This window comes from Scyliorhinus canicula, chromosome 8 (genome assembly GCF_902713615.1).
Source record: "Scyliorhinus canicula chromosome 8, sScyCan1.1, whole genome shotgun sequence".
In the NCBI taxonomy this organism is placed as follows: Eukaryota; Metazoa; Chordata; class Chondrichthyes; order Carcharhiniformes; family Scyliorhinidae; genus Scyliorhinus; species Scyliorhinus canicula.
In genome coordinates, this window is record NC_052153.1 from 14,700,626 (window position 1) to 14,724,847 (window position 24,222).

The window sequence follows — 24,222 nt, forward strand, 5'->3', positions numbered from 1 at the left end:
TCTTAAGCTGCACCCTTCCTACTGTCCACATATTTTTCATTAGTAATCTCTAAACCATGATTGGGCCTGGGGAATATTTCCTCCCTGCCCTGTCACCCCATCCAAGTTGCTAATTCGGAGATCGACTGCAATGTCTCTTCCCCTGGCCGATAGCATCAGCTAATTCAGATTGGACATTGAATCTGGGATTTTCCACACAGCACTTAACTGCTGTTTTAAATTTAGCCGAAGAAATTTTAACAGGAACAAAAATAGGAATGAAAGTTTTCACAACCCCCCCCCCCCCCCCCCCCCCCCCCCCCCCCCCCCCCCCAAATATGGTGTGCTGGCACAGTTAGACATGAAGGTAAAAGGTCAAAACCCACCCAGTGTGGCTCTCCCTGTTTTTTTTTAGCCTATTCATGCACAGGTTGTTCTGCATGAGAAAGCAAGTTGGTGAGCAAGGATGATGACGAACCACGGCCAATCTTGTCCAATCTTACATTTTAATTGCAAACTGAAACATTGCAAGTATATACCTCCTAACTCGAACGCAGCACAGTTTATATATTTGTTCAAGAGAAACCCTAATCAATGCCCTCCCCCTGCGCATAACTAAACAGAGTTGACACACAATTAACCCAGGTGAACAAATTGACAGACATGTGCTGTCAAATAGGGGATGGGACAATTGGGCGCGGCCGTTTTGGCGCGGCCGTTTGGACGCAGCCGTTTGGGCGCCATGGGACAATTGGGCGCAGCCAATTTGGCGCGGCCGTTTGGGCGCAGACGACAGAAATTCTTGTATTCAGAAAACTATTGTATTTGTTGTTGAAACATTCAATTTACTATTTTGAACTGTCAGTTGTGTCAATTTCAGCGGCCGGCTCACTTTGATCCGGAGAGGGAAGCTGCTCTCACTGAAACAATCAGCCGGCCGCTGAAATTGACTGCCCACTGCTCTCTCCCTCCAATCCAACTTTTAAGTTTTAATGTTTCTGATTGGAGGGAGAGAGCAGCCGGCAGTGTCAATTTCAGCGGCCGGCTGATTGCTTCAGTGAGAGAGCAGCTTCCCTCTCTGGATCAAAGTGAGCCGTCCGCTGAAATTGACACTGCCGGCTGCTCTCTCCCTCCAATCAGAAACATTAAAACTTAAAAGTTGGATTGGAGGGAGAGAGCAGCCGGCAGTGTCAATTTCAGCGGCCGGCTCACTTTGATCCAGAGAGGGAAGCTGCTCTCACTGAAACAATCAGCCGGCCGCTGAAATTGACACTGCCCGCTGCTCTCTCCCTCCAATCCAACTTTTAAGTTTTAATGTTTCTGATTGGAGGGAGAGAGCAACCGGCAGTGTCAATTTCAGCGGACAATTTCTCACTGAAGCAATCAGCCGGCCGCTGAAATTTTAATTGGATCCACGATGGGGGTTTTAAATTTATTTAAAAATCTATGCTAGCGCTTCCCATTGTGAGTCTACGGGGGTCTGACCTCTCCCCCCGGCCCCCCCCGTAGACTCACAATGGGAAGCGCATGCATAGATTTTTAAATAAATTTAAAACCCCCATCATGGATATCCGCGGCTCGGATACAACGCGGGTGGCTGTCTTGGACCCCAACACCCGCGTTATAAAGGGGGACTACTGTGTCATGTATGAGTAAGAACACTGGTTTTTAAACAAATTGTAACAAAGTTTGTGCGACTACTAAATTTGATGAACACACCTCCCTCATGTTGACGCCAAAACGTCCGGCGCCAAAACAGCCGGCGCCAAAACGGTTGGCGCCAAAACGGCTGCGCCAAAACGTACCTAACCCTGTCAAATAGGACATTGCTGATGTATGTTTGCGTCCATTTTCTGTGACTACACTAACTGAGTGACGCAGTTTGCATTATAATGCTATGATTGGGATTTGATATTAAGCCTGTGGTATGTTCTGTTTCAGGTTGTCATTTGTGGCTTTGCAATAGCTTCTGGAGCAGCACAGCGGCTGGTGTACGGCTATGATACTTATGGAAACATTTGTGGCCAAAAGAATGTCAAAGTGGAAGGAGAAAAATGGAGTGGCCTTGATCAAACAAACAATAAGTAAATATATTATCAGTATTCCATAATGAAGTGAACTCTTACACCACAGATCATGCTGGAACCCATACCTTCCATAATTGAGAGATTTTGTTAGAAACTTGGGGTATGACATATTATGTGAAATATGAACATGTAGCCTGGTAATGCAGAACACAGAACTTCATTTCTCGATTTAACAGCTGAGATGCTGAAAAAGTATTTTGAAGCTCCATGCATGAACATTGTGTTGAAGCTCCCTTGATAAAAATTGCCTTCCAAGTATTGCAAATTAGGTAGTTTCGGCGAAAGGTAATCGGGAGGTTTGGCCTGATGGCAGGTTCTCTGTTCCCACATGAGGACTGTCTGTCTCCTCGACTCTCAAGTATCACTACTGGTTCTGCCTCCAGAGGTGTAGAATGTGGAATGAAGAAATAAACCCTTCAGCAAGCTTTAGGTGGGATGATTAGAACATTTTGGAGCTTAACATTTGCATACCCAAATCCATTATGATTGGCTTCTGACAGACCTTTCGCACACTAATCTCCAATTTTATTGCCCATTCTGGTTGCTGTCTGGTTCTGAATCAGGGGTGTGACATTGGTGAACATAGAACATAGAACAGTACAGCACAGAACAGGCCCTTCGGCCCTCTATGTTGTGCCGAGCAATGATCACCCCACTTAAACCCACGTAACCCGTATACCCGTAACCCAACAATCCCCCCATTAACCTTACACTACGGGCACTTTAGCATGGCCAATCCACCTAACCCGCACATCTTTGGACTGTGGGAGGAAACCGGAGCACCCGGAGGAAACCCACGCACACACAGGGAGGACGTGCAGACTCCACACAGACAGTGACCCAGCCGGGAATCGAACCTGGGACCCTGGAGCTGTGAAGCATTGATGCTAACCACCATGCTACCGTGAGACCGTGGTGCTTTGAATTAAGGTTCAAACCTTATTTACAATCCAGGCTATTTCTACCTCCAGGCTCTGACTCTATCTTGCTTCCCACCATCTCAATGCCTTGCCCATGTTTTTAGCTCCAGTTTTGACGTCTCCAGCATTCCCAACATTGGCCTCCTGAGCCAGAAACTTCCAATTTATCCAAGTATCAAGTTGCAGCCTGTGACTCCTGTCTTTTCCAGCTCTCTTACCCCACTGCCTTGCTGTTCAGGCTCTTGTTTACTATATGCTCTATTCCATTGGTGCCAGCTTTTCACCTGCTTTGCTCCAGTATTTTGCAGCTCTTTACCCAAATGTTTCTCTCTTAGTACATCTTCCTCCACTTCTACTTTGTTCCAACCTCATAGTTTTTCACAATATGGGCGCCACCGGCATTTATTGCTAATCACTTTAGATTACCCTGCTTCTTAAACCACTGCAATCAATAGTGTGGTGAGGTTACACCCATAGTTCTGTTAGGGAGTTCCAGGATTGTGACTCAGTGACTATGAAGGAACAGGCACATCTTTCCAAGTCTAGATGCTGTGTGATTTGGAAGGGAAGCTGGAGCCTTGTGGCTTTGCCATGCTCCTGTTGCCTTGTGCTTCCAGCCGGTAGAATTTGCTGATATCTTGGAGAAGCGCTGGCAGTTTGCTGCAGCGCATCTTGTGCATGGTGCAGACGATGCTCCATGCGCTGGTGGATGGGGTGCATGACAGCAGGCTGGTTTGTTCTGAATGATGTTGAGCTTCTTTGAGTGTTGTTGGAGCTGCAGTCGTCCAGGCGAGATCAGAGTATTCCATCATAACTCTTGATTTGTGCCTTGTAGATGCTGATCAGGCTTTAGGGATTCAGAAGACACGTTCCTGACTGCAGAATACCCAAGCTTCTTAGCTGTTATTGTCGCCACAGTATTTATGTGACTGGTCCTGCTACCTTTCTGGTCAATGTTGACACCTGGAATGTTGTTGGTTGGGGATGCAACGGAGGTAATTCCGTTGGATATGAAAGACGGTGGTTGGAAGTGGTCATTGGCATCAACGTTATGCCACTTATCATTCCAAGGCTGAATACCATCCAGGTCTTGCTGCATGTGGCATGGATCACTTAATTTTCAGAGGAGTTCTGAATGGAATATAACGCTGTGCAAACATCATAAACAAAACATTCCCACTTCTGACCCCATAACAGGGGAAGGATCATTGAAGAAGCAGCTAAAGATGGTTGGGCCTCGGACACTCCACTCAGGTATTCTTGCAGCAGTTGTTAAGATTGATATGATTGTCTTCTGACCACAATCATTCTCCTTTGTGCTCCGCATGACTCCACCCAATGGAAAGTTTTACTCTTGGTTTCCAATGACTTCAGTTTTACCATGGCTTCTCTGACACATTTGTTCAAGTGCTGTCCTGATGCCCAGAGTAATTACTTTGACCTTGCCACTGAAATTCATCATTTCCTTGTCCGTGTTTGGAGCAAGGCTGCAATGAGGTCTGGAGTGTGATTCCGAAGGAACCCAAAGGCAATACTAGATATTATATGGCACATTTTGTTTCTGCTTTAAAACTTTGCCAATGTTTTCCTTATTTGATAAAATTTTCCTTGGTTGAGATAGTTTGTTCTAAATTTCTACTTATCTTTCATTTCTCCCTCCCTTCCCCACAGTCCCCAACAGCTTCTTTGCCACACTGCAAAATAACCAAAAATAATGCAGTCCATTAAACTCTCAGGTAATCTTTCTCATAAAGGTTTGGCATTCTGTTGAAGACATTTATCTGAAGAGAGTTTTTGCAAATCAAATGTGTGCTCGGAGCATTTTTATTTGATTAGTTTAGGGTTGTAGCAATTTTAAAAATACCTACTTATATTTGAAGAAGTAAGTTTAGTTTTGATTTTTAAATCATTTTGTCATGGTACCTGTGGCACTAAGATTTCACCAGAACAAGTTAACCGACCACTTAGACTTCTTTAGGTATGACACTGAGGTTGAACTAATTACTCATGGATCTGTCAGTGCTCTTGATTCTCTCAATATCACTTCTGAAACATCACTCCTGTGCAGATGTTTTTGAACAAAATTATTTAGTTCTAACTATTCTCACCACGATTGTGATGGAGGTGCAAGGTGTGAGAGAAAACAAACCATTTGCGACGATAGATTGCTGCTTATATCCTGAGGTTATCGCAAGCACTTTACAACCATTGCCTTTTTTTGCACCGTGTAATTGCAGTTGTTATGCAGGAATATTAATTATAATCGCCAACTGATTACCAAAAGCACCATTGCATTGTGGTATTGGTTTACATAATAATCTTTATTAGTGTCACAAGTAGGCTTACATTAGCACTGCAATGAAGTTACTGTGTAAATCCCCTAGTCACCACACTCCGGCGCCTGTTCGGGTACACTGCGGGAGAATACAGAATGTCCAATTCACCTAACAAGCACGTCTTTCGGGCCCTGTGGGAGGAAACTGGAGCAGCCAGAAGAAATCCACGCAGACACTGTGAGAATGTGCAGACTCCGCACAGACGGTGACCCAAGCCGGTGATCAAACCCGGGTCCCTGGTGCTATGAAGCAACGGTGCTAACCACTGTACTACCGTGCCGCCCTTACTGGCTGCAGACTGCTGAAAGGCTTTAATGTGTTAAAAGGATGAATTGATATTGGAGCAATGTAAGGAACATGATATCAACATCCTTCCAAATCCATATTGGGGAGAATAAAAATCTGCTTGAGGCTTGTTAAGTAGAGTAATGGGAAGCTGTGATAAGTGGCAATTAAGAGTCTGCAAATAATACTGAATCTTTCATCTCATCACCAGGCAGCAGTCATTGTGCACTCTCAGCCATTCAAAACAACAACTTACTTGTGTATAGCGCCTTTTGTGTGGCAAAATGTCACCAACCTGTTTGATTACCTCACAAAATTTGACATTGAGCCGAAATAATAATAATCCTTATTTTTGTCACAAGTATGCTTACATTAACACTGCAATGAAGTTACTGTGAAAATATTCGGACAGGTGGCTAAAGGGCTTGTCAAAGAGGCATGTTTTGGGGTAATTTTAAAGGAAGAGAGTGAGCGAGAATAAGATGCATGGAGAGGCTCAAGAAAATTCCAGCATCTGGGATTTGGGCAGCTAAAGGCGCAACTGCCAGTGGTGGAGCCGTGAAAATGGGAAATGCTCAAGAGGCCAGGATGATAATCGCTTATTGTCACAAGTAGGCTTCAATGAAGCTACTGTGAAAAGCCCCTAGTCGCCACATTCCGGCGCCTGTTCAGGGATGCCGGTGCGGCAATTGAACCCAAGCTGCTGGCTTTGTTCTGCATTACAAGGATTTGAGAAGTGCAGAGACTTTGAAGGCTCTTCGGGCTGCAGGAGATAACAGATGGGGAAAGCCATGGAGGGATTTTAAAATCAAGGCAGAGAATTTTAATAACTTTGTTCCAATATTGGATTTTAGTTGATGGAAAAGGATTTCAAGGGAAAATAGAGCTGTGCTTTTTCTGCTTTAACATTTGTTTACATTTTTCTTTCTCCCCCAGGTATGTTTTTTTCTTGGATCCCTGTGACCTGGACGTTACTGCTTTCAAAATTAGATCCAAGGCATTATGTGTGGCTAAGTGTCCAGCAACAGACTTAAACACACTGAGCGATATTTACAATTTTGCCAAAGAAAATGGTAAGACCAATAATTTGCTGGTGGGAGTGGAATGGAGGGGCAGAATCAGGGTTTAGAATGTATTTATTGACAACATGATCTTTGATTGGTTTTGAAATGATCCAGAACAAGGCGACATAACCTTCCGATTAAAATGTGAGGATTCATGACTGGCCTTTCTGCTACTTACATAGAATTTACAGTGCAGAAGGAGGCCATTCGGCCCATCGAGTCTGCACCGGCTCTTGGAAAGAGCATCCTACCCAAGGTCAACACCTCCACCATATCCCCATAACCCAGTAACCCCACCCAACACTAAGGGCAATTTTGGACATTAAGGGCAATTTAGCATGGCCAATCCACCTAAACCTGCACATCTTTGGACTGTGGGAGGAAACCGGAGTACCCGGAGGAAACCCACGCAGACACGGGGAGGATGTGCAGACTCCGCAGAGACAGTGACCCAAGCCGGAATCGAACCTGGGTCCCTGGAGCTGTGAAGCGATTGTGCTATCCACAATGCTACCGTGCTGCCCTCTTCTTTCAAGTATGAAAAGTTATGGACGCACGAACAAGGAATAGGCCATTCAAACCCTCGAGACTGCTCTGCCACTTAATGAGATCATGGCTAATCAGTAACCTCAAATCTGCATTCCGCCTACCCCCGATAACCTATCACCCCCTTTGCTTACCAAGAGTCTATCCACCTCCTCAAATACTCTGCTTCCATCGCCTTTTCAGGAAGAGAGTTCCAAAGACTCACAAATTTCACCACCTCTCTGTTTTAAATGGGCAATCCCTAATTCTGGATCTTCCCACATGAGGAAATGTTCTCTCCGCATCCACCCCATTGAGACTCCTCAGGATTTTGTGGTTAAATTCACATCACCTCTTACTCTTCAAAACTCCAGTGGATACAAGCCTTGTCCAACCTTCCCCGGAATACAACCCACCCATTCCATGTATTAATCTAGTAAACTTTCTCTGAACTGCTTTCTATGCATTTTCATCCTTAAGTAAATTCTCCAATACTGTACACAGAGCTCCAAAGGCGGTGTCATTAGTGCCCTGTACAACTGAAGCATCACTTTTTGTATTCAATCCCTCTCTCAATAAATGATACCATTCTATTAGCTTTTCTAATTACTTGTTGTACTTGCATACTGACCTTTTGTGGTATGAGAACACCCAGATCCTTTTTCACCTCGGTGCTCTGTAATCTCTCACCATTAAGACGAACGTTCTTATATTCTTCCAGCCAAAATGGACAATTTCACATTTTCCCAAATTATACTTCCATTTGCCAGATCTATACCCACTCACTTAATCTGCCTATTTTCGTAGCCTCTTTGTGTCCTCTTCATAACTTGCTTTCCTACCTGTCATTGTGTCATCAGCAAATTTGATGTGGAGATGCCGGCGTTGGACTGGGGTGAGCACAGTAAGAAGTCTTACAACACCAGGTTAAAGTCCAACAGGTTTGTTTCAAACACGAGCTTTCGGAGCACGGCTCCTTCTTCAGGTGAATGGAAAGGCTTGTTCCAGAAATGTTTGTATAGACACAGTCAGAGATGCCCCGGAATGCGAGCACCTGCAGGCAATCAAATCATCAAAGATGCAGAGAGAGAGGTAACTCCAGGTTAAAGAGGTGTGAATTGTCCCAAGCCAGTTCAGTCGGTAGGCCTCTGCAAGTCCAGGCTTGTTGGTGGGGGCCAAATGTAATGCGACATGAATCCCAGATCCCGGTTGAGTCCGCATTCATGCGTGCGGAACTTAGCTATAAGTTTTTGCTCAGCAATTTTGCGTTGTCGCGTCTCCTGAAGGCCTCCTTGTAGAATGCTGACCCGGAGATCAGAGGCTGAATGTCCTTGACTGCTGAAGTGTTCCCCAACTGGAAGGGAACAGTCCTGCCTGTTGATAGTCGCACGATGCCCGTTTATTCGTTGTCGCAGTGTCTGCATGGTCTCGCCAATGTACCACGCTTCGGGACATCCTTTCCTGCAGCGTATGAGGTAGACTACATTGGTCGAGTCGCACGAGTATGCGCCGCGTACCTGGTGGGTGGTGTTTCCACGTGTAATGGTGGTGTCCATGTCGATGATCTGGCATGTCTTGCAGAGATTACCCTGGCAGGGTTTTGTGGTGTTGTGGTTGCTGTTCTGAAGGCTGGGTAATTTGCTGCAAACAATGGTTTGTTTGAGGTTGCGCAGTTGTTTGAAGGCCAGTAGTGGGGGTGTGGGGATGACCTTGGCAAGATGTCCATCCTCGCTGATGATGTGTTGGAGGCTGCGAAGAAGATGTCGTAGTTTCTCCGCCCCAGGAAAGTACTGGACGACGAAGGGTACTCTGTCAGTGGTGTCCCGTGTTTGTCTTCTGAGGAGGTCGGTGCGGTTTTTTGCTGTGGCGCGGTGGAACTGTCGATCAATGAGTCGAGCGCCATATCCCGTTCGTACGAGGGCATCTTTCAGCATCTGTAGGTGTCTGTTGCGCTCCTCCTTGTCTGAGCAGATCCTGTGTATACGGAGGGCTTGTCCATAGGGGATGGCTTCTTTAATGTGTTTCGGGTGAAAGCTGGAGAAGTGGAGCATCGTGAGATTATCTGTGGGCTTGCGGTAAAGCGAGGTGCTGAGGTGACCGTCCTTGATGGAGACGAGTGTGTCCAAGAATGGAACTGAATTTGGAGAATAGTCCATGGTGAGTTTGATGGTGGGATGGAACTTATTGATGTCATCGTGTAGTCGTTTCAGTGATGTCTCGCCGTGGGTCCAAAGGAAAAAAATGTCATCGATGTATCTGGTGTATAGCATCGGTTGAAAGTCCTGTGTGGTGAGGAAGTCCTGTTCAAACTTGTGCATGAAGATGTTGGCATATTGAGGTGCAAATTTGGTCCCCATGGCTGTTCCGTGCGTCTGGATGAAGAATTTGTTGTCGAAGGTGAAGACGTTGTGGTCTAGAATGAAACGGATGAGTTGCAGAATTGCGTCTGGAGATTGGCAGTTGTCGGTGTTGAGGACTGAGGCTGTTGCAGCAATGCCGTCGTCATGGGGGATGCTGGTGTAGAGTGCCGAGACATCCATTGTGACGAGGAATGTTCCTGGTTCAACTGGTCCATGGGTGCTGAGTTTCTGTAGGAAGTCCGTCGTGTCGCGACAGAAGCTGGGTGTACCTTGTACGATGGGTTTCAAGATGCCCTCGATGTGGCCAGAGAGGTTCTCACACAGGGTCCCATTGCCTGAAACGATAGGACGGCCTGGTGTGTTGGCCTTGTGTATTTTCGGGAGGCAGTAGAGATCTCCAATGCGGGGATTACGTGGGATGAGAGCACGTAGGGTGTTCTGAAGGTCTGGATCTAAGGTCTTGATCAGTCTGCTGAGTTGGCGGATGTGTTCAGCAAATCAGCAAATTTGGCATTGATCCCCATGGCACACCATCGGTCAAGCTGATAAAGTCCTATTTAATGCCTACTCTTAGCTTCCTGTTAGTCAGATAATCTTCTATCCATGCCAATATGTTACCCCCTGTGACATAAGCTTTTATTTCCACACCTTCATTTGAAGCCTTCTTGTGACAATAAGCGATTTTCTTTTCATTTAATTTAATTTCATTTCATGTTTGTGGGCAGCACGGTAGCACAGTGGGTAGCACTGTTGCTTCACAGCTCCAGGATCCCAGGTTCGATTCCCGGCTTGGGTCACTGTCTGTGCGGAGTCTGCACGTTCTCCACGTGTCTGCGTGGGTTTCCTCTGGGTGCTCCGGTTTCCTCCCACAAGTCCAAAAAGACGTGCTGTTAGGTAATTTGGACATTCTGAATTCGCCCTCTGTGTACCCGAACAAGCGCTGGAATGTGACAACTAGGGGCTTTTCACAGTAACTACATTGCAGTGTTAATATAAGCCTATTGTGACAATAAAGATTATATTATTATTATTATTATTTTCTGCAACAGCCTCTGACGTGGCACTTTATCAAATGTCTCCTGGAAATCTAAGCAAAGTACATCCATTAGTTAACTGTATCCGTAGCACAGGCTACTTCCTCAAAGAGCTCTAATACAGTGGTTAACCATGATTTTCCTTGCACAAAACCATGTCACCTCTGCCTGATTACCTTTAACTTATCGAAGTGCCCTGCTATAACATTTTTAGTGATAGCTTCTCACATTCCCTATGACAGATGTTAGGCTAACTGATCTGTAGTTTCCCATTCTTTCTGCCTCCCTCTCTTTTTGAATAATAGGGTTACATTTTCTACCTTGCAATCTCATGAGACCTTCCCGAAATCTAGGGAGTTTTGGAAAATTAAAACCAATGCATCAACTATCTCACTTGATACCACTTTAAGACCATGGGGACCCAAGCTCTCATTATCCCGCAGCTCCAATAATTTACTCCAACCTTAATTTTCCTGAGTTTCTCCTTTTCAGTTCCTGGTTTATAGCTACTTCTGGGATGTTGCTTGAATCCTCTATGTAAAAGATGCAAAATGCTTGTTTAATTCAGCTGCCAACTTGTTTTCCATTATCAGTTCTCCAGAATCACTTTCTATAGGATCAGCGCTCACTTTGTTGCCTCTTCTTTTTTTCAGATATAACAAATTTTGCTAACTGTTTCAATATATATTTTTCGTTTTATATATTTCCCAAATATGGCTTTTATCTATCTCATTTTAGAGAATATAGTATATGTTCTAGGTATTTTATGATTCTTTAACTGAGCTATTAACATCTCGTGCATGATATTTTCTCCAGATTTTCTGAAAATCCAAATGTACAAAAAATATTTGCATGATTGCTGATATTTTCTTACCTTGAAACAAACAGCCCCTCCCAATCTCTTACTGAATCGTGTCATAATCCGATATTGATATTGAAGCACCACCAAATGAAGGTAGCACAGTGGTTGGCACAGTTGCTTCACAGCTTCAGGGTCCCAGGTTCGATTCCCGGCTTGGGTCACTGTCTGTGCGGAGTCTGCACGTTCTCCCCGTGTCTGCGCGGGTTTCCTCCGGGTGCTCTGGTTTCCTCCCACAGTCCCAAGATGTGCAGGTTAGCTGGGTTGGCCAGGATAAATTGCCCTGCGTGTCCAAAAAGGTGAGGTGGAGTTACCGGATTACGGGGATAGGGTGGCGGTTTGGGCTCAAGTGGGGTGCTCGTTCCAAGAGCCGGTGCAGACTTGATGGGCTGAATGGCCTCCTTCTGCACTGTAATTCTATGATTGGGTATGTTTTGTTATGACACCGTGGGCTAGTGCACTCTCAATTCCAGTTCCACTTGACCTGGAGCCGCAACACAGTTGAATCAACCAGTAATTCTCAGAAAGGCTGACCGATAATTACAGTCGCCAGGTTTGTAAATTTAAGCACAATTATGTTTTTATTTGGAACAACAACTGTATTGAAATATGCAGCAAGTGCAACTGGTTAACTATTATCTAATTCTTAATCCCCCACTTTAACTTGCCCCACAAGGTTTCAGAAATACAGTATTCACAGCCTTTCTGGGGGGAGAGAGAGAAACAGGAGGGAGCAGGTCCTTGTTCCTGTGTGTACAGGTCTCAGCTCTGCTTGCCTTGCGTCTCTGAATATCATTCAACCCGAGTAGGACCCAATCACTAGCTGTTACCGGGCAGAATACAGCCTTTTGGCCAATTCATTGGCCACCAGCCAACCAATCAAACTGAGTCCCACCCCATCTCTCAGGAGCCACAAAGTCTGAGTTCTGCTGTCCAAAGCTAGCAGCACCATATACTATGTTGCAACCTCTTGAATTCCTCATGGTCTTTGCTGCTTGATACATGTCCATTAAGCATCCATAGATCACAAATGATAATGGCCAAAAAAACGGGAAATAAGGGAATCATCAGCAAGGACCCTAACAATTTATCCAGGCAGATCTAAAATGAGATGTACATGACAGTTCTATAAAATGAGCGAACAGTCGCCTACATAGCCTGAAAAGCTGAAATGCTGGGCGGGATTCTCCCAGCCCTGGGCTGGGCCGGAGAAGCCCCGCGAATGGGCCATGCCGCCCCGACGCTGGCACGCAATTCCCCATAGAGTGGGAAATCGGCGCTATTAGCGCCGGCTTGGTTGGCGCGGCGCCGATCACGGGCCGCTCTATGCGGCCGGCCCGTCGATTCTCCGGCCCAAATGGGCCGAGTGATCGTAAGAAAAGAGCCAAGTCCCGCCGACACCGTTCTAACCTGCTCTAGGCCGGCGGGTCCTCAGCATGGAAGGGTCGGGTGGCGACCTGTGGGTGTGGGGAGGGAGGGGAGTGGAGGGTGTCCGACCCCGGGGGGGGCCTCCGATGTGGCTTGGCCAGCGATCGGGGCGGGCCGACCTCTGTGGCTGGGGGCCTCCTTTCCTACGCGCCGGCCATTGTAGTCCTGCGCCATGTTGCGTCGGGGCCGGCGCGTTAAAGGAGGCCACTGCGCGTGCACTGCACATGTCCTCGTTGGCGCAGCGCAACTGCGCATGCGCGGATCGCGCGGTGCACAGTTCGTGTCAGATCGACAGCTGGAGCTGTGCTGGTCCCCTGTAGGGGCCAGAATTAGTCCTGGGAGTGGCGTTTACGACAGCGTGGACACTCTGCCGCGGGATTGGAGAATCCTACCCGCTATTCCCTCTTGGGAACGATCTTGCAACCATTTACACATTTTTGTGTTCACCCAGTATTGCAATACAGGGCATCTGTGTGGTGAAGTGGAATGACAAAGCAGCAGTGTAAAGCCTTTGAAAATGTAAGGCAAAGAGATTACTAAGTCATTCTTGCCCCTAATTACTACAGTTACTCGGTTGCAGTCTGGAGATAATTGAGAATAGGTAAGATCAGTTGTGCTATTCTTTTAAAAGATTGCCGCTGAACTCCAAACCTCACTAGTCACATGTAATAGTTACATGTAACAGTATGTAAAACAACATAGTTCAATGCTGTATCTCATCAGCTGGATGAAAGAACTCAAACAACTGTTGAACTTGAATCTTGATAATCCAAAGACGCTAGTGATCAGTAAGTTACAATTTCCTAATACATGCTGACTGTTTCAATAAAGTAAGCTTTTTCAGCTGATCGTTTTTTGTTCCTGGAAAATATTTGGAGATCTTTTCTACAAATCTTTAATCTGCTGCTCTATAGTTTTCTCTTGTGCGTTTAAACGTGTTGGAATTATATTGCCTCTTTCTCGCCCTTAACTACTCTCAAATTCAATGAGCATGCAGAATTCCAGTAAGTTGCTTCCTGAGTCGGTATAAACGTCTCACAGTCTGGTGACTCTCACCCGTTTTGGGGCGCTCGCACGATTCCCCCATTGTACCTGGATCTGCACTGGGCGGAACAGGGTCACTAAATTACGCCCATGGTACTTTAAAGAAACTGACCATATTTGCCATGGAGTGTAACATGTTTCGGTATGGAACGGTTTGTCGTCACTTTTATTTGGCTGCATTCCTCGGTTGATTGTGCGGTTGCTGCTAATTTCCTTGAAGGATGTATGCTAATGAATCAGGTTTCAACATTGATTTGCCGAATCTACAGCATAGATGCTGGTCCTCAAACTTCGTTTAAAACCAATGTCATTCTTGTCTTTACTGCAGGAACGAAGCTATGTGATTACAGCCTGGACGTAGAAAAGTATAAAACACCCAATCAGAACTTGTGCCCTAAACTTCCTGTTAAAGCCAGGTAGGAAAACTGAGATGATCTGTTTAAGAAATTAACAGTCACAATGTGATTAAACTTCAAAAATTACTTTTTTCCAAATGTGTTCTTTTCATGGGGAAATGTGAAGATTCTCCATAAGCTGAATTGTCATATTGTTTGAGTAACATCAGTTTATATTTGAAGTTTTCTGTTTGCATATGTAACGGAGTTAAAGCTTGATCAATTCCTAATACAAACTTATTTCATCTGATTTAAGAGTGTATTCATATTTTATAACTGGACAATTGAAATATCTGCATCCATTCTTGCTGAATTTTCAATGATGCAGTTCTATGTCCTTGAGTGAGTTGACCCTTTGCTACCAGCCGTTTAAAATTTGCTTCCGTTCTGAAGGGCTAATAGTTGTTGCTAAATGTTGACACATTAGACTTGTTCGCTTTCTGTAATCACTCACGAACCAGTGTGATTGCCCACCAATAAAACGCCATGTCCGTGGTCATGGGTATTGTGGGTCCTTCCATGGCTGATGAGCCCGATCCTAGAGCTGCACCTCTGACCGCACACGTGCCAGTCTTTGATGCTTTACAATGACCGATGATGATCAGTTGTTTGCATGTGTTGGTTTTTCCACTTCCCCCGATTCTAATAATGTTTGTTGCCTTGACGATATCCCCTGTTGCTGAGGAGTGTGTGCCTTCAGAACTTTGCTCCGGTTAATCTTGTGCCCAACCATTTCCCGAAATTATGGAAATTAACTTCCATTTATTCCATTGACAAGTGAACCTTGTACTTTTAAAACCACTACCCTATTGCTTTCCAGATGTAGTTAACAAAGCTATCCGCTCCCAAGTACAGTAAGAAGTCTTGCAACACCAGATTAAAGTCCAACAGGTTTGTTTCGAATCACTAGCTTTCGGCGCACAGCTCCTTCCTGTCCTTCGAAAGCTAGTGATTCGAAACAAACCTGTTGGACTTTAATCTGGTGTTATAAGACTTCTTACTGTGCTCACCCCAGTCCAACGCCGGCATCTCCACATCATAACTCCCCAAGTAGTTATTTTCTTACCTGAATGTTTTCATTGACCATGAAGCCAAGTATACTTTTTGTCTTTGTTATTCCATTTAAATGTCTTATCTTTGTTATGCATCTCTGGACCATGTGCTAACTGGTTTGATAAGCCACTTGACATCATTTTTGACAACACCAGGGCCATCACTGTTATCAGGTCTTCCACCAAAGTGTGTTCATAGCTGTGTAGTTTCCCTTGAATTGTATGTTTATGCTGTTCATGAGTCACCCTCTGACTCATGTTACAACTAACTCAACAATTCCCCAAAGGCACTTTTATCTCTCTTGCTCGGTCCATTCTCCACATCAATGATCTCTCATCCCGGTTTAGACTTTCCCCATACCCAATAATTTGATGTACCCAATTAGGTTAAAGTGCTCTCGATGACAAAAGACTGTTGCAGACTCTTCTGCGAACTGAACCATGCACCCTTCTGTGTATTGTAACTGCAATAATATGCCAAGGGACCAACAATTATTGCTTAATCGTGGTATGCATCTGAGACCATGTGGGAAGCCCCCTAGTCTACTCTGAAAGGTGGTTAATACACACATTCGGGGTTAACCAGCCACAATAGTGGGATTTATTTGCAGGTGAGGTAATTACACAGGAGAATAATACAGAGGATTGACTGGTGGTGTGATGCTTGACTTATCCAATTTATGAAGTGCTTTATAACAAAAACAAGCAATCAAAATTCTTGCCATTTGAATCATACTGAGTTCAACAAGTGCCACATGGTAACTGCTTCACATCATGCAGGCAGTGTGAAATATGAATTTGGTATCTCCTAAGTAATTCAGGTTGATTTTACTAACATTAGCAGCTTCATAATTTGAACTTATTTGCATCCTTCCTTCGGCGAAAATATATTTTTTAATTTAGATTTTGAGTACCCAATTATTTTTTATTCCAATTAAGGAGCAATTTAGCATGGCCAATCCACCTAACCTGCACATCTTTGGGTTGTGGGAGTGAAACCCAGGCAGACATGAACATAGAACATACAGTGCAGAAGGAGGCCATTCGGCCCATCGAGTCTGCACCGACCCACTTAAGCCCTCACTTCTAACCTATCCCATAACCCAATAACCCCTCCTCACCTTTTTGGTCACTAAGGGCAATTTATCATGGCCAATCCACCTAACCTGCACGTCTTTGGACTGTGGGAAGAAACCGGAGCACCCGGAGGAAACCCACGCAGACACTGGGAGAATGTGCAGACTCCGCACAAACAGTGACCCAGCGAGGAATCGAACCTGGGACCCTGGCGCTGTGAAGCCACAGTGCCTCCACTTGTGCTGCCTTGGGGAGAATGTGCAAACTCCGTATGGACAGTGACCCAGGGCCGGGATTTGAACCCGGGTCCTCAGTGCCGCAGTCCCAGTGCTAATCACTGTGTCTCATGCCGCCCCCCATTGGCGAAAATATGATTGAATATTTTGTACTATGTTACCGTGCTTCTTATTGGATGTATAAGATAAGTTATTTGCAATTTTATTTTTCCGCACAACAATGAAAGCTGAGTTTTGAAATGAAGAACAAGCAAGCACATTCTGATTTCGCTGATTTACTTTGCATTTGAGTTATTATTAAGGAGTGGTGCATCGGACCGGTTTCAGCTTGAAAGCATTTAATATTTATCAAATACATTTTTTAAAAAAAGTGTACCTGTGCCGATCACTGCCGTCAGTCATCTCCATTATCGATATTAATTTGACATTCCATTTTTTTTGTCTTTTTGTTTTACACTAGTAAACCTATACCATTCTTCCATCGTTGTATCCCAGCTGGAAGTCGCTGCTTTGAAAAGTTTATTAAGGCCCTGACCAACTTCATCAGTGACAATAGTGTCTTGCAAAGAGTGATTACTGGAGTAATGACCAGCAAAGAAATTATAGTGGGACTTTGCTTTTTATCTCTAGGTAATGATTCTTAAATACATCCTTTATTCAAAATAAAACAATATTGAATCAGGAGTTGCATTTTTAAATAATTAAGTTTAGCTTAAGTGCTTTAGCTTTATTCAGCAACTAATTTCGTCCCAAGAAATGTACACTCTGTTTGTTTTGCATTATGTTGTTTGTTACAAATGTTAGTTTGATATTGGGAATAATTGTCCAAACTCATTGAAAGTTTTATGTACAGCCACAGGTGTTCTATAAATGTATTCTCTTCTTAGATCACTAACCCAGGAGCCATTTGTTAACTTTTATTTAATGTTTGTGTTTCTTATTCATTTGTCATAAATGTGTTTTCTGAATGTCTTGGGGAATTTTGAATGGAAATGTGGAATCAGCAAATGATTGGCATGCTGTAGGAATGTCAATTGCAACTTAAGCTCTTGTCTGATTCGTATCCGTGGAGTATGTTGGATTAGCGTGGTGACAGAACTGGGTAAAAATCAAAGCTAGATTTCATTACATTTGAGACTTGACTTCCCTTTGCTTTCCGTAAGACCGAATTCCCTTTGTTTTCCATAAGAAGTAGTAACAGAATTAGGTCACTCAGCCCATTGAGTCTGCTCTGCCATTCAATCATGAATGATATTTTTCTCATCCCCAATCTCCTGCCTTCTCCCCATAACCCCTGACCCCCTTATTAATCAAGAACCTATCTATCTCTGACTTAAATACACTCAGTGACTTGGCTTCCACAGTCTTCTCAATCTCAGACTAAAGGATTGTCCCTTTAGTCTGAGAATGTGTCCTCGGGTTCTAGTTTTTCCTACAAGTGGAAACATCCTCTCCACGTCTACTCTATCCAGGCCTCGCAGTATCCTGTAGTTTTCCTGTTAAAGTGCCAGTTAAGGGGAACACTACCATCTGCAAGTCCCCTCCAAGCCACACACCATCCTGACTTGGAATTATATTATCATTTATTCACTGTTATTGGGCCTAATTCCTGCAACTCCCTCCCTAACAGACTGTAGGTGCACCTACATCCCATGGACTGCAAAGGTTCAAGAAGATGGCTTGTCTTCACCTTCTTGAGATGTTCCTAATTGGGCAATAAAGGCTGGTCTAATCAAAAATCCCTGCATCCCCTGGATGAATTTTGAAAAATCATTTCACCCTTTGGACATGGGAGGAATGGTACCTGCAACAATTACAAATTATTGAAGCACGTTCACAAGGCCAAATGGCCTACTCCTGCTCCTACGTTCTGAGAAGGATACCTATACTATAAATACTGGATTCCTTCACTACTGCTGGCAGACCCAGGAGCCTTTCGCCCAATTGAAAGTCCTTTCTCCGCAGTGTCACTCAAGGCCATCTTCCTTTTGGATGGACTCACTGCTGTCACTGTCTACAACCTCCTTGTCCAACGTTTACCTTTGGACAGTTCTATAACTTGCAGGTTCCTTACTCCAGAGTGTTCTGTCTCTTCCTTCATTTCTCTTTCGTTAGCTTTTGGAAGTGTGATCCAAAAGTATTTCACCTTATTGATGTAGGATATGCTTTTTCAGAGACACTTTATTTTATCTTCTGATATTAAGTGCAAATGTGCTTTTCAGGATTGTAGAATATCAATAATAGCACACATATTGCACTGCACATTATAAGAGCTCCCTATTCTTACATTAAAATGTAGATAATATCAGTGTGTGTAATGGTTCTGTTATCTTTACTCTCCTTGTTGAATTTAGTTATTCTTGACCCTCGACTAGGAGTAATTTTAAACAATTGTAAGAGCTTAGTCATCTATACTAGCGACAGACTTGGAGCCAGATTCTTCCGCCTGCAAGATCGCCACGGGCGGGACATGGACCATGTATAGGTCCATTGACTTTGGGCGGGAATATCTGGTCGTTGGGTGGGTATGGCCGGAGACCCGCCCATGCCCTTAAAATAAAATATCCAGGGGTGTATTTGTGCTAAACAAAGATATTTCAGCATAGAGAATACTCATGAGGTATGTTATAGCCGAGATAGTCCCTTGGAGTGAACTACTTTCAGTACATAAAACTCCCCATTTTAGAATTCTGGAGAAGTTCAGGCCCTGAGGCACAACGGGTGTGTCTACAACTTTTATAATAATTTAATAGGGTTTTAAGCAGCAAACCCAAATTAGATCGCAACACATGATGACTGCAATTACAAAGTGTAAAATAATCAAATCCATCATTAAAAAAAATAAATGCAGACTAACAAATCCATCTAAAAATGGAAGTAGCATATCACAAACCACTAATAAACTACGATTATACTCTCAATCAAATTATAAAGCAGAGTTTGGTCTTTTCTCAGCTGAGCTTGAGGAGATCTCATCTAAGAATTCTGCTCTCTTGGTCAGTGACTGCAAGATCTGACCTCGATGCTCGCCTAAAGGCTAAATTTGAAGAAGATTTGAGTGCCTTTGGAGTAAATTAACCACTGATGTTGGTTGGCAGTTTTTTTTTAAAATGAGTTGTTTCTTCAGGAATGTGTGTGTGGGCACAAGTCTTTTCCCAGCTTGAAACAAATAGTCTCAACGTTTTGCTTTATAGCAAGCAGCCTCGAGGCTAGCGGCATTATTTTCTGTGTATAATGTTTTTAATTTTGTACTGAACAAAGATTTGTGTGCTTAATTAATTTGGTTAAATCTCTTAACACCTCAATATCCACCAGCACCAAACTGCCAACAAACAAACTTCTCAACTTCTCGTAACAATCAAGGTTAAACTCCGACTGGAGCGACATTCCATACTCTAATTTCTCACCTAAAGGGAACCTTTTAGCTAATGACACCTCAAATTAACTCACAGTGAAGTTGTCGCATAAACAACTTTTATTTTTGACAGCTAAATATTAAAGTAAATTTAAAAAAACAATTCTGTTCAGTAATATCTATGCATGTATTACAAATTTATATTCTACATCGTACCCAGTCGTTCCCATTTTGGGTAAATTCTACATTCCTCCTGGCTTCTCAGTCGCTTCTTCCCACTCTGGGATCTGGAAGTATAATAATAATCGCTTATTGTCACAAGTAGGATTCAATGAAGTTACTGTGAAAAGCCCCTAGTTGCCACATTCCGGCATGTGTTCGGGGAGGCCGGTACGGGAATTGTGGGTTCAATTCCCGTACCGGCCTCCCCGAACACGTGCCGGAATTGAACCCGCGCTGCTGGCCTTGTTCTGCGTTACAAGCCAGCTGTTTAGCCCGCGGTGCTAAACCAGCCCCTATAAGGAGTATAAGGAGTGAGATGCTGATGTGTGGTAGTTGTGCTCACTGACAGGCTTCAGAAGAACTGTTTAAACTGATAGAGCATTAGTGGAATTGAACCCGCGCTGCTGGCCTTGTTCTGCGTTACAAGCCAGCTGTTTAGCCCGCGGTGCTAAACCAGCCCCTATAAGGAGTATAAGGAGTGAGATGCTGATGTGTGGTAGTTGTGCTCACTGACAGGCTTCAGAAGAACTGTTTAAACTGATAGAGCATTAGTGAAGAGAATTTGTTGGTGTAGATGCACTTGGACATGCTTGATGAGATCTGAGAATATAGCTGGGGTCTTGACATCTGGGATCCAGGAGTAACATAGAGGGTCAGATTTTGTTTGGTTTGGAATACTGATCTGAGGGCCTGGAGCAGGCCATATTGATCAGAAAGGTGTGTATGTAAATTGAGGCTGTTAGTCTCTCTCTTTTGTACAAATGAATGCACCTTGATTATGCTTAAATTTGCCTATTTATTATCTGAAGTTTTAAGCTAGGTGGAACTAGTCTACACAATATTATGTGACTTGAGAATTTTCAGGATCATTTCTCTCGCCTGAGGATCCCCAGTTGTCTCTACCAAATCCTCCTCCTCGTGTTTTCTCCCACTGCACTTGGCCTTTCTCAACCCTGTACTGCTGCTGGGGTAACCTTAAACCCCTTGCATGATCATATGCAAACAGCACCACCATAGCTGCCTTCGCACGTGGGAACATTGCTGTAGCTCGAGACTAGTGCATGCAATACATTGATCGTTCACCAAGCACAACAAAGGGCGTAAACTTCAGTGTCCATAATCCTATTGTTGTCTTAAAGATTCTGAGGTTGGGACCAACAAAAGCTTAATAGAATCATGGAATTTACAGTGCAGAACGAGACCCATCGAGTTTGCCCCGGCTCTTGGTACCCAAGAGCACCCTACCCAAGCCCACACCCCCACCCTATCCCCATTACCCAGTAACCCCACCCAATATTAAGGTCAATTTTGGACACTTAAGGGCAATTTAGCATGGCCAATCCACCTAACCTGCACATCTTTGGACTGTGGGAGGAAACCGGAGCACCCGGAGGAAACCCACGCACACACGGGGAGAACGTGCAGACTCCATTCGGACAGTGACCCAAGCCGGTAATCGAACCTGGGACCCTGGAGCTGTGAAGCAGTTGTGATAACCACAATGCTACCGTGCTGCCCTATGTTCTGCATCATGACCTTTGAACCAGCATAACGTAAACATATCTCTAATGCACTTTCCATTTGCCGATCTAGAATATCCTTCTGTAGCTCAGGATGTAGTAACTCAAAAATGGCAACAGCATACTCGTACTTTAATAAACACTGGTCCAATCACTGCAAATCGCTACTGTTGATGTATTCCACGTTGCATATTGTCATCATGCATCTTGTGCCTCAGCTAAAACTATGTTGAATCTTGCTCTTCCTGTCAGTATGCCCTGAATGCCTGTTGTTTCCAGTTGGTTAACAATACATTTGTAAAGCACTGCGTGTGTGCAGATTGGGGAAAAATAGAAAGTCGATTCAGAGACATGAGAACTTGAGGGGGAAAGGTAACCGTCTGGGTGAGCCAATTAAACCACTGTTGAGAAGTGGTATATCCTTTTGCCCACCATTCATTTCTTGTGCCTTTAATTTTTCATATCCAAAATAGAGCTTCAAACAAAACAAAAACTAAAACAACTTTTAAAAACGGGGCCTGATTGCATTTACCAGTGGAACACTTTTGAGTGTCTTAATATTTTCGTTCTAGATTTTATTTTTGTTGCTCCATTTTTTTCACCTTGCTCGTTGTATCCATTTTAGAAGTGTGTGTGACATACAGCTGTCAAGAACGCCTAAGAACTTTGTTCCAGTGCCCTGGGCTAATGTACAGTTGATCCAGCCCCACAGACCTGGCCTGGAGTCACAACACAAGTGAATTAGTTAATAATTCGCATAAGATTTCCATAATATTTGGCCCCTTGACTGCTCAATAAGTTATAGCCACCAGATTTGTAAGTTGAACACAATAACTGTGTATTTATAACAGGAACAAAGTTAAAATATGCATTAATTAGACTGGAATAATGGCCAGCTAATCTACCCCCCCCCCTTCTATTGTCCCAACCTCTTCCCAAATACATACCAGACAGACATTAACAGAGGGAGAATGAGGTGTAAAATAATAGGAATAAAAATGAAATGAAAGATGAGTGCCCTTGCTTCCATGTCAAGGTCATTACAGCAGGCTGTCCTCCAAGGATGCTTCAGCATAGAAGCCACCGGTGAACTGTTAATGGAGGTCCTCTGGCAGGAATATTCAGTCAGTACCCCCCAGGCTGTGTGGTTTCCCTCTGGGGAGTAAATTTAACTTTTATTAAACCGGGACTTCACTCAAAGAATCCACCTCAGGCCTGTTTAATTATTTCTTGTTTCTAACTCCAGCAGTATGACCAACAGCCTCGCTGCGATAAGAACAGAGTTCCCCACATGAGATTTCAAAAGGGTTTTTAAACAACTGACCCTGCCTTCAGCTGGTGGCTGGACTGGATTTCCCTGCAGTTCAATCTGGCTGTGAAGAGAGAAAGGGCTTTCCTTTGGATCTTCAGAAAGAATCCATTAGATGAGAGAAAGAGAGAGATCAGAGTTGTGACCCTCCAGCCTCTGACCAAAGGAAAAGAGAATACAGTCACACAGAGGAAGGAACATTCCAGAGAAAACCCCAACCAATTGACAGTGGCCATTGATAAGGCCTGGAGATTGAAACAGTCCATTGGCTGATAGCCAAGTCCATCACGATATGCCAGCACTTATCTCCCTTGAATCTGTTGATCCGATAAAAAATAAAATAAAAAGTTCTTTGCAACCTGCCTTGCCTGTGGTCATAAGTCAGTCCACAGTTTACCAGCCACGCAAATTAAAGGTGAAGTGCATTGCAAAGGCATAGGCACATTAATTGTCCATGTACGAAGATTGAAATAGAAAAACAACAGAAACTAAAAGGGGAAACACATTGATTAACTGGAGGATCCGTACAACTTGTGTGTGAATCTTGATCTGGGTGAAGGCTATCATGAGGCAGCAGGACATAGATTATTTTTTTCATCCCTCTGGCCTGTTTTGCAGTCCAGGTTCCCAGTAGAGAGAAGCCAGTATACTACTAACCTCCTGTTCCATCCGTTGCCAAAATCACAATACTTTGGTTCTAGAATTGTTGAAAAAAATTTAGCTCTGCGTTTTTGAGAAAGTTGCAAATATAATGATTGTGTTTGCACCCTACCTAGCAATATTGCAGTTCCTTGAAAATTCCATTCTGGTGGTAATTCTTTTTTGTATTTGTGCAGCTTTGTCGATGCTGTTGATGGTTGTAATCAGATACATCTCTCGAGTACTTGTTTGGATCCTTGCAATTCTCACCATCCTTTGTTCAATTGGTAAGTTGATTATAGTAAAAGACAAGAAGATGTTAAAACTGTGCTAAGCATCTGGATTTTAGATGTTATTTATTTCAAGTTCTTTATTAAGGAAGAACGTTTCCCTGATCAAGATATAGTGAGTGGGATTCTCCGTCCGCCAGTTGTGTTTTCCTTGGGTGGCGCACCTTCACTGGCAGCGGGATTCTCCGTTCCCGCCACCTGCCAAT

At 43.9% G+C, this 24,222-nt stretch overlaps 1 protein-coding gene across 2 annotated transcripts in view; it reads left to right on the forward strand.

Moving 5' to 3' along the window:
- LOC119970137 (choline transporter-like protein 1) overlaps positions 1–24,222 on the forward strand; it is a 76,586-nt gene that overhangs the window by 19,861 nt on the left and 32,503 nt on the right. For both annotated transcript variants that reach the window (XM_038804218.1, XM_038804217.1), the window contains exons 3-7: positions 1,921–2,063; positions 6,544–6,680; positions 14,250–14,337; positions 17,142–17,311; positions 23,924–24,013. In XM_038804218.1, the coding sequence (XP_038660146.1) occupies positions 1,921–2,063; positions 6,544–6,680; positions 14,250–14,337; positions 17,142–17,311; positions 23,924–24,013 (628 nt within the window). The remainder of the gene's footprint in view (positions 1–1,920; positions 2,064–6,543; positions 6,681–14,249; positions 14,338–17,141; positions 17,312–23,923; positions 24,014–24,222) is intronic.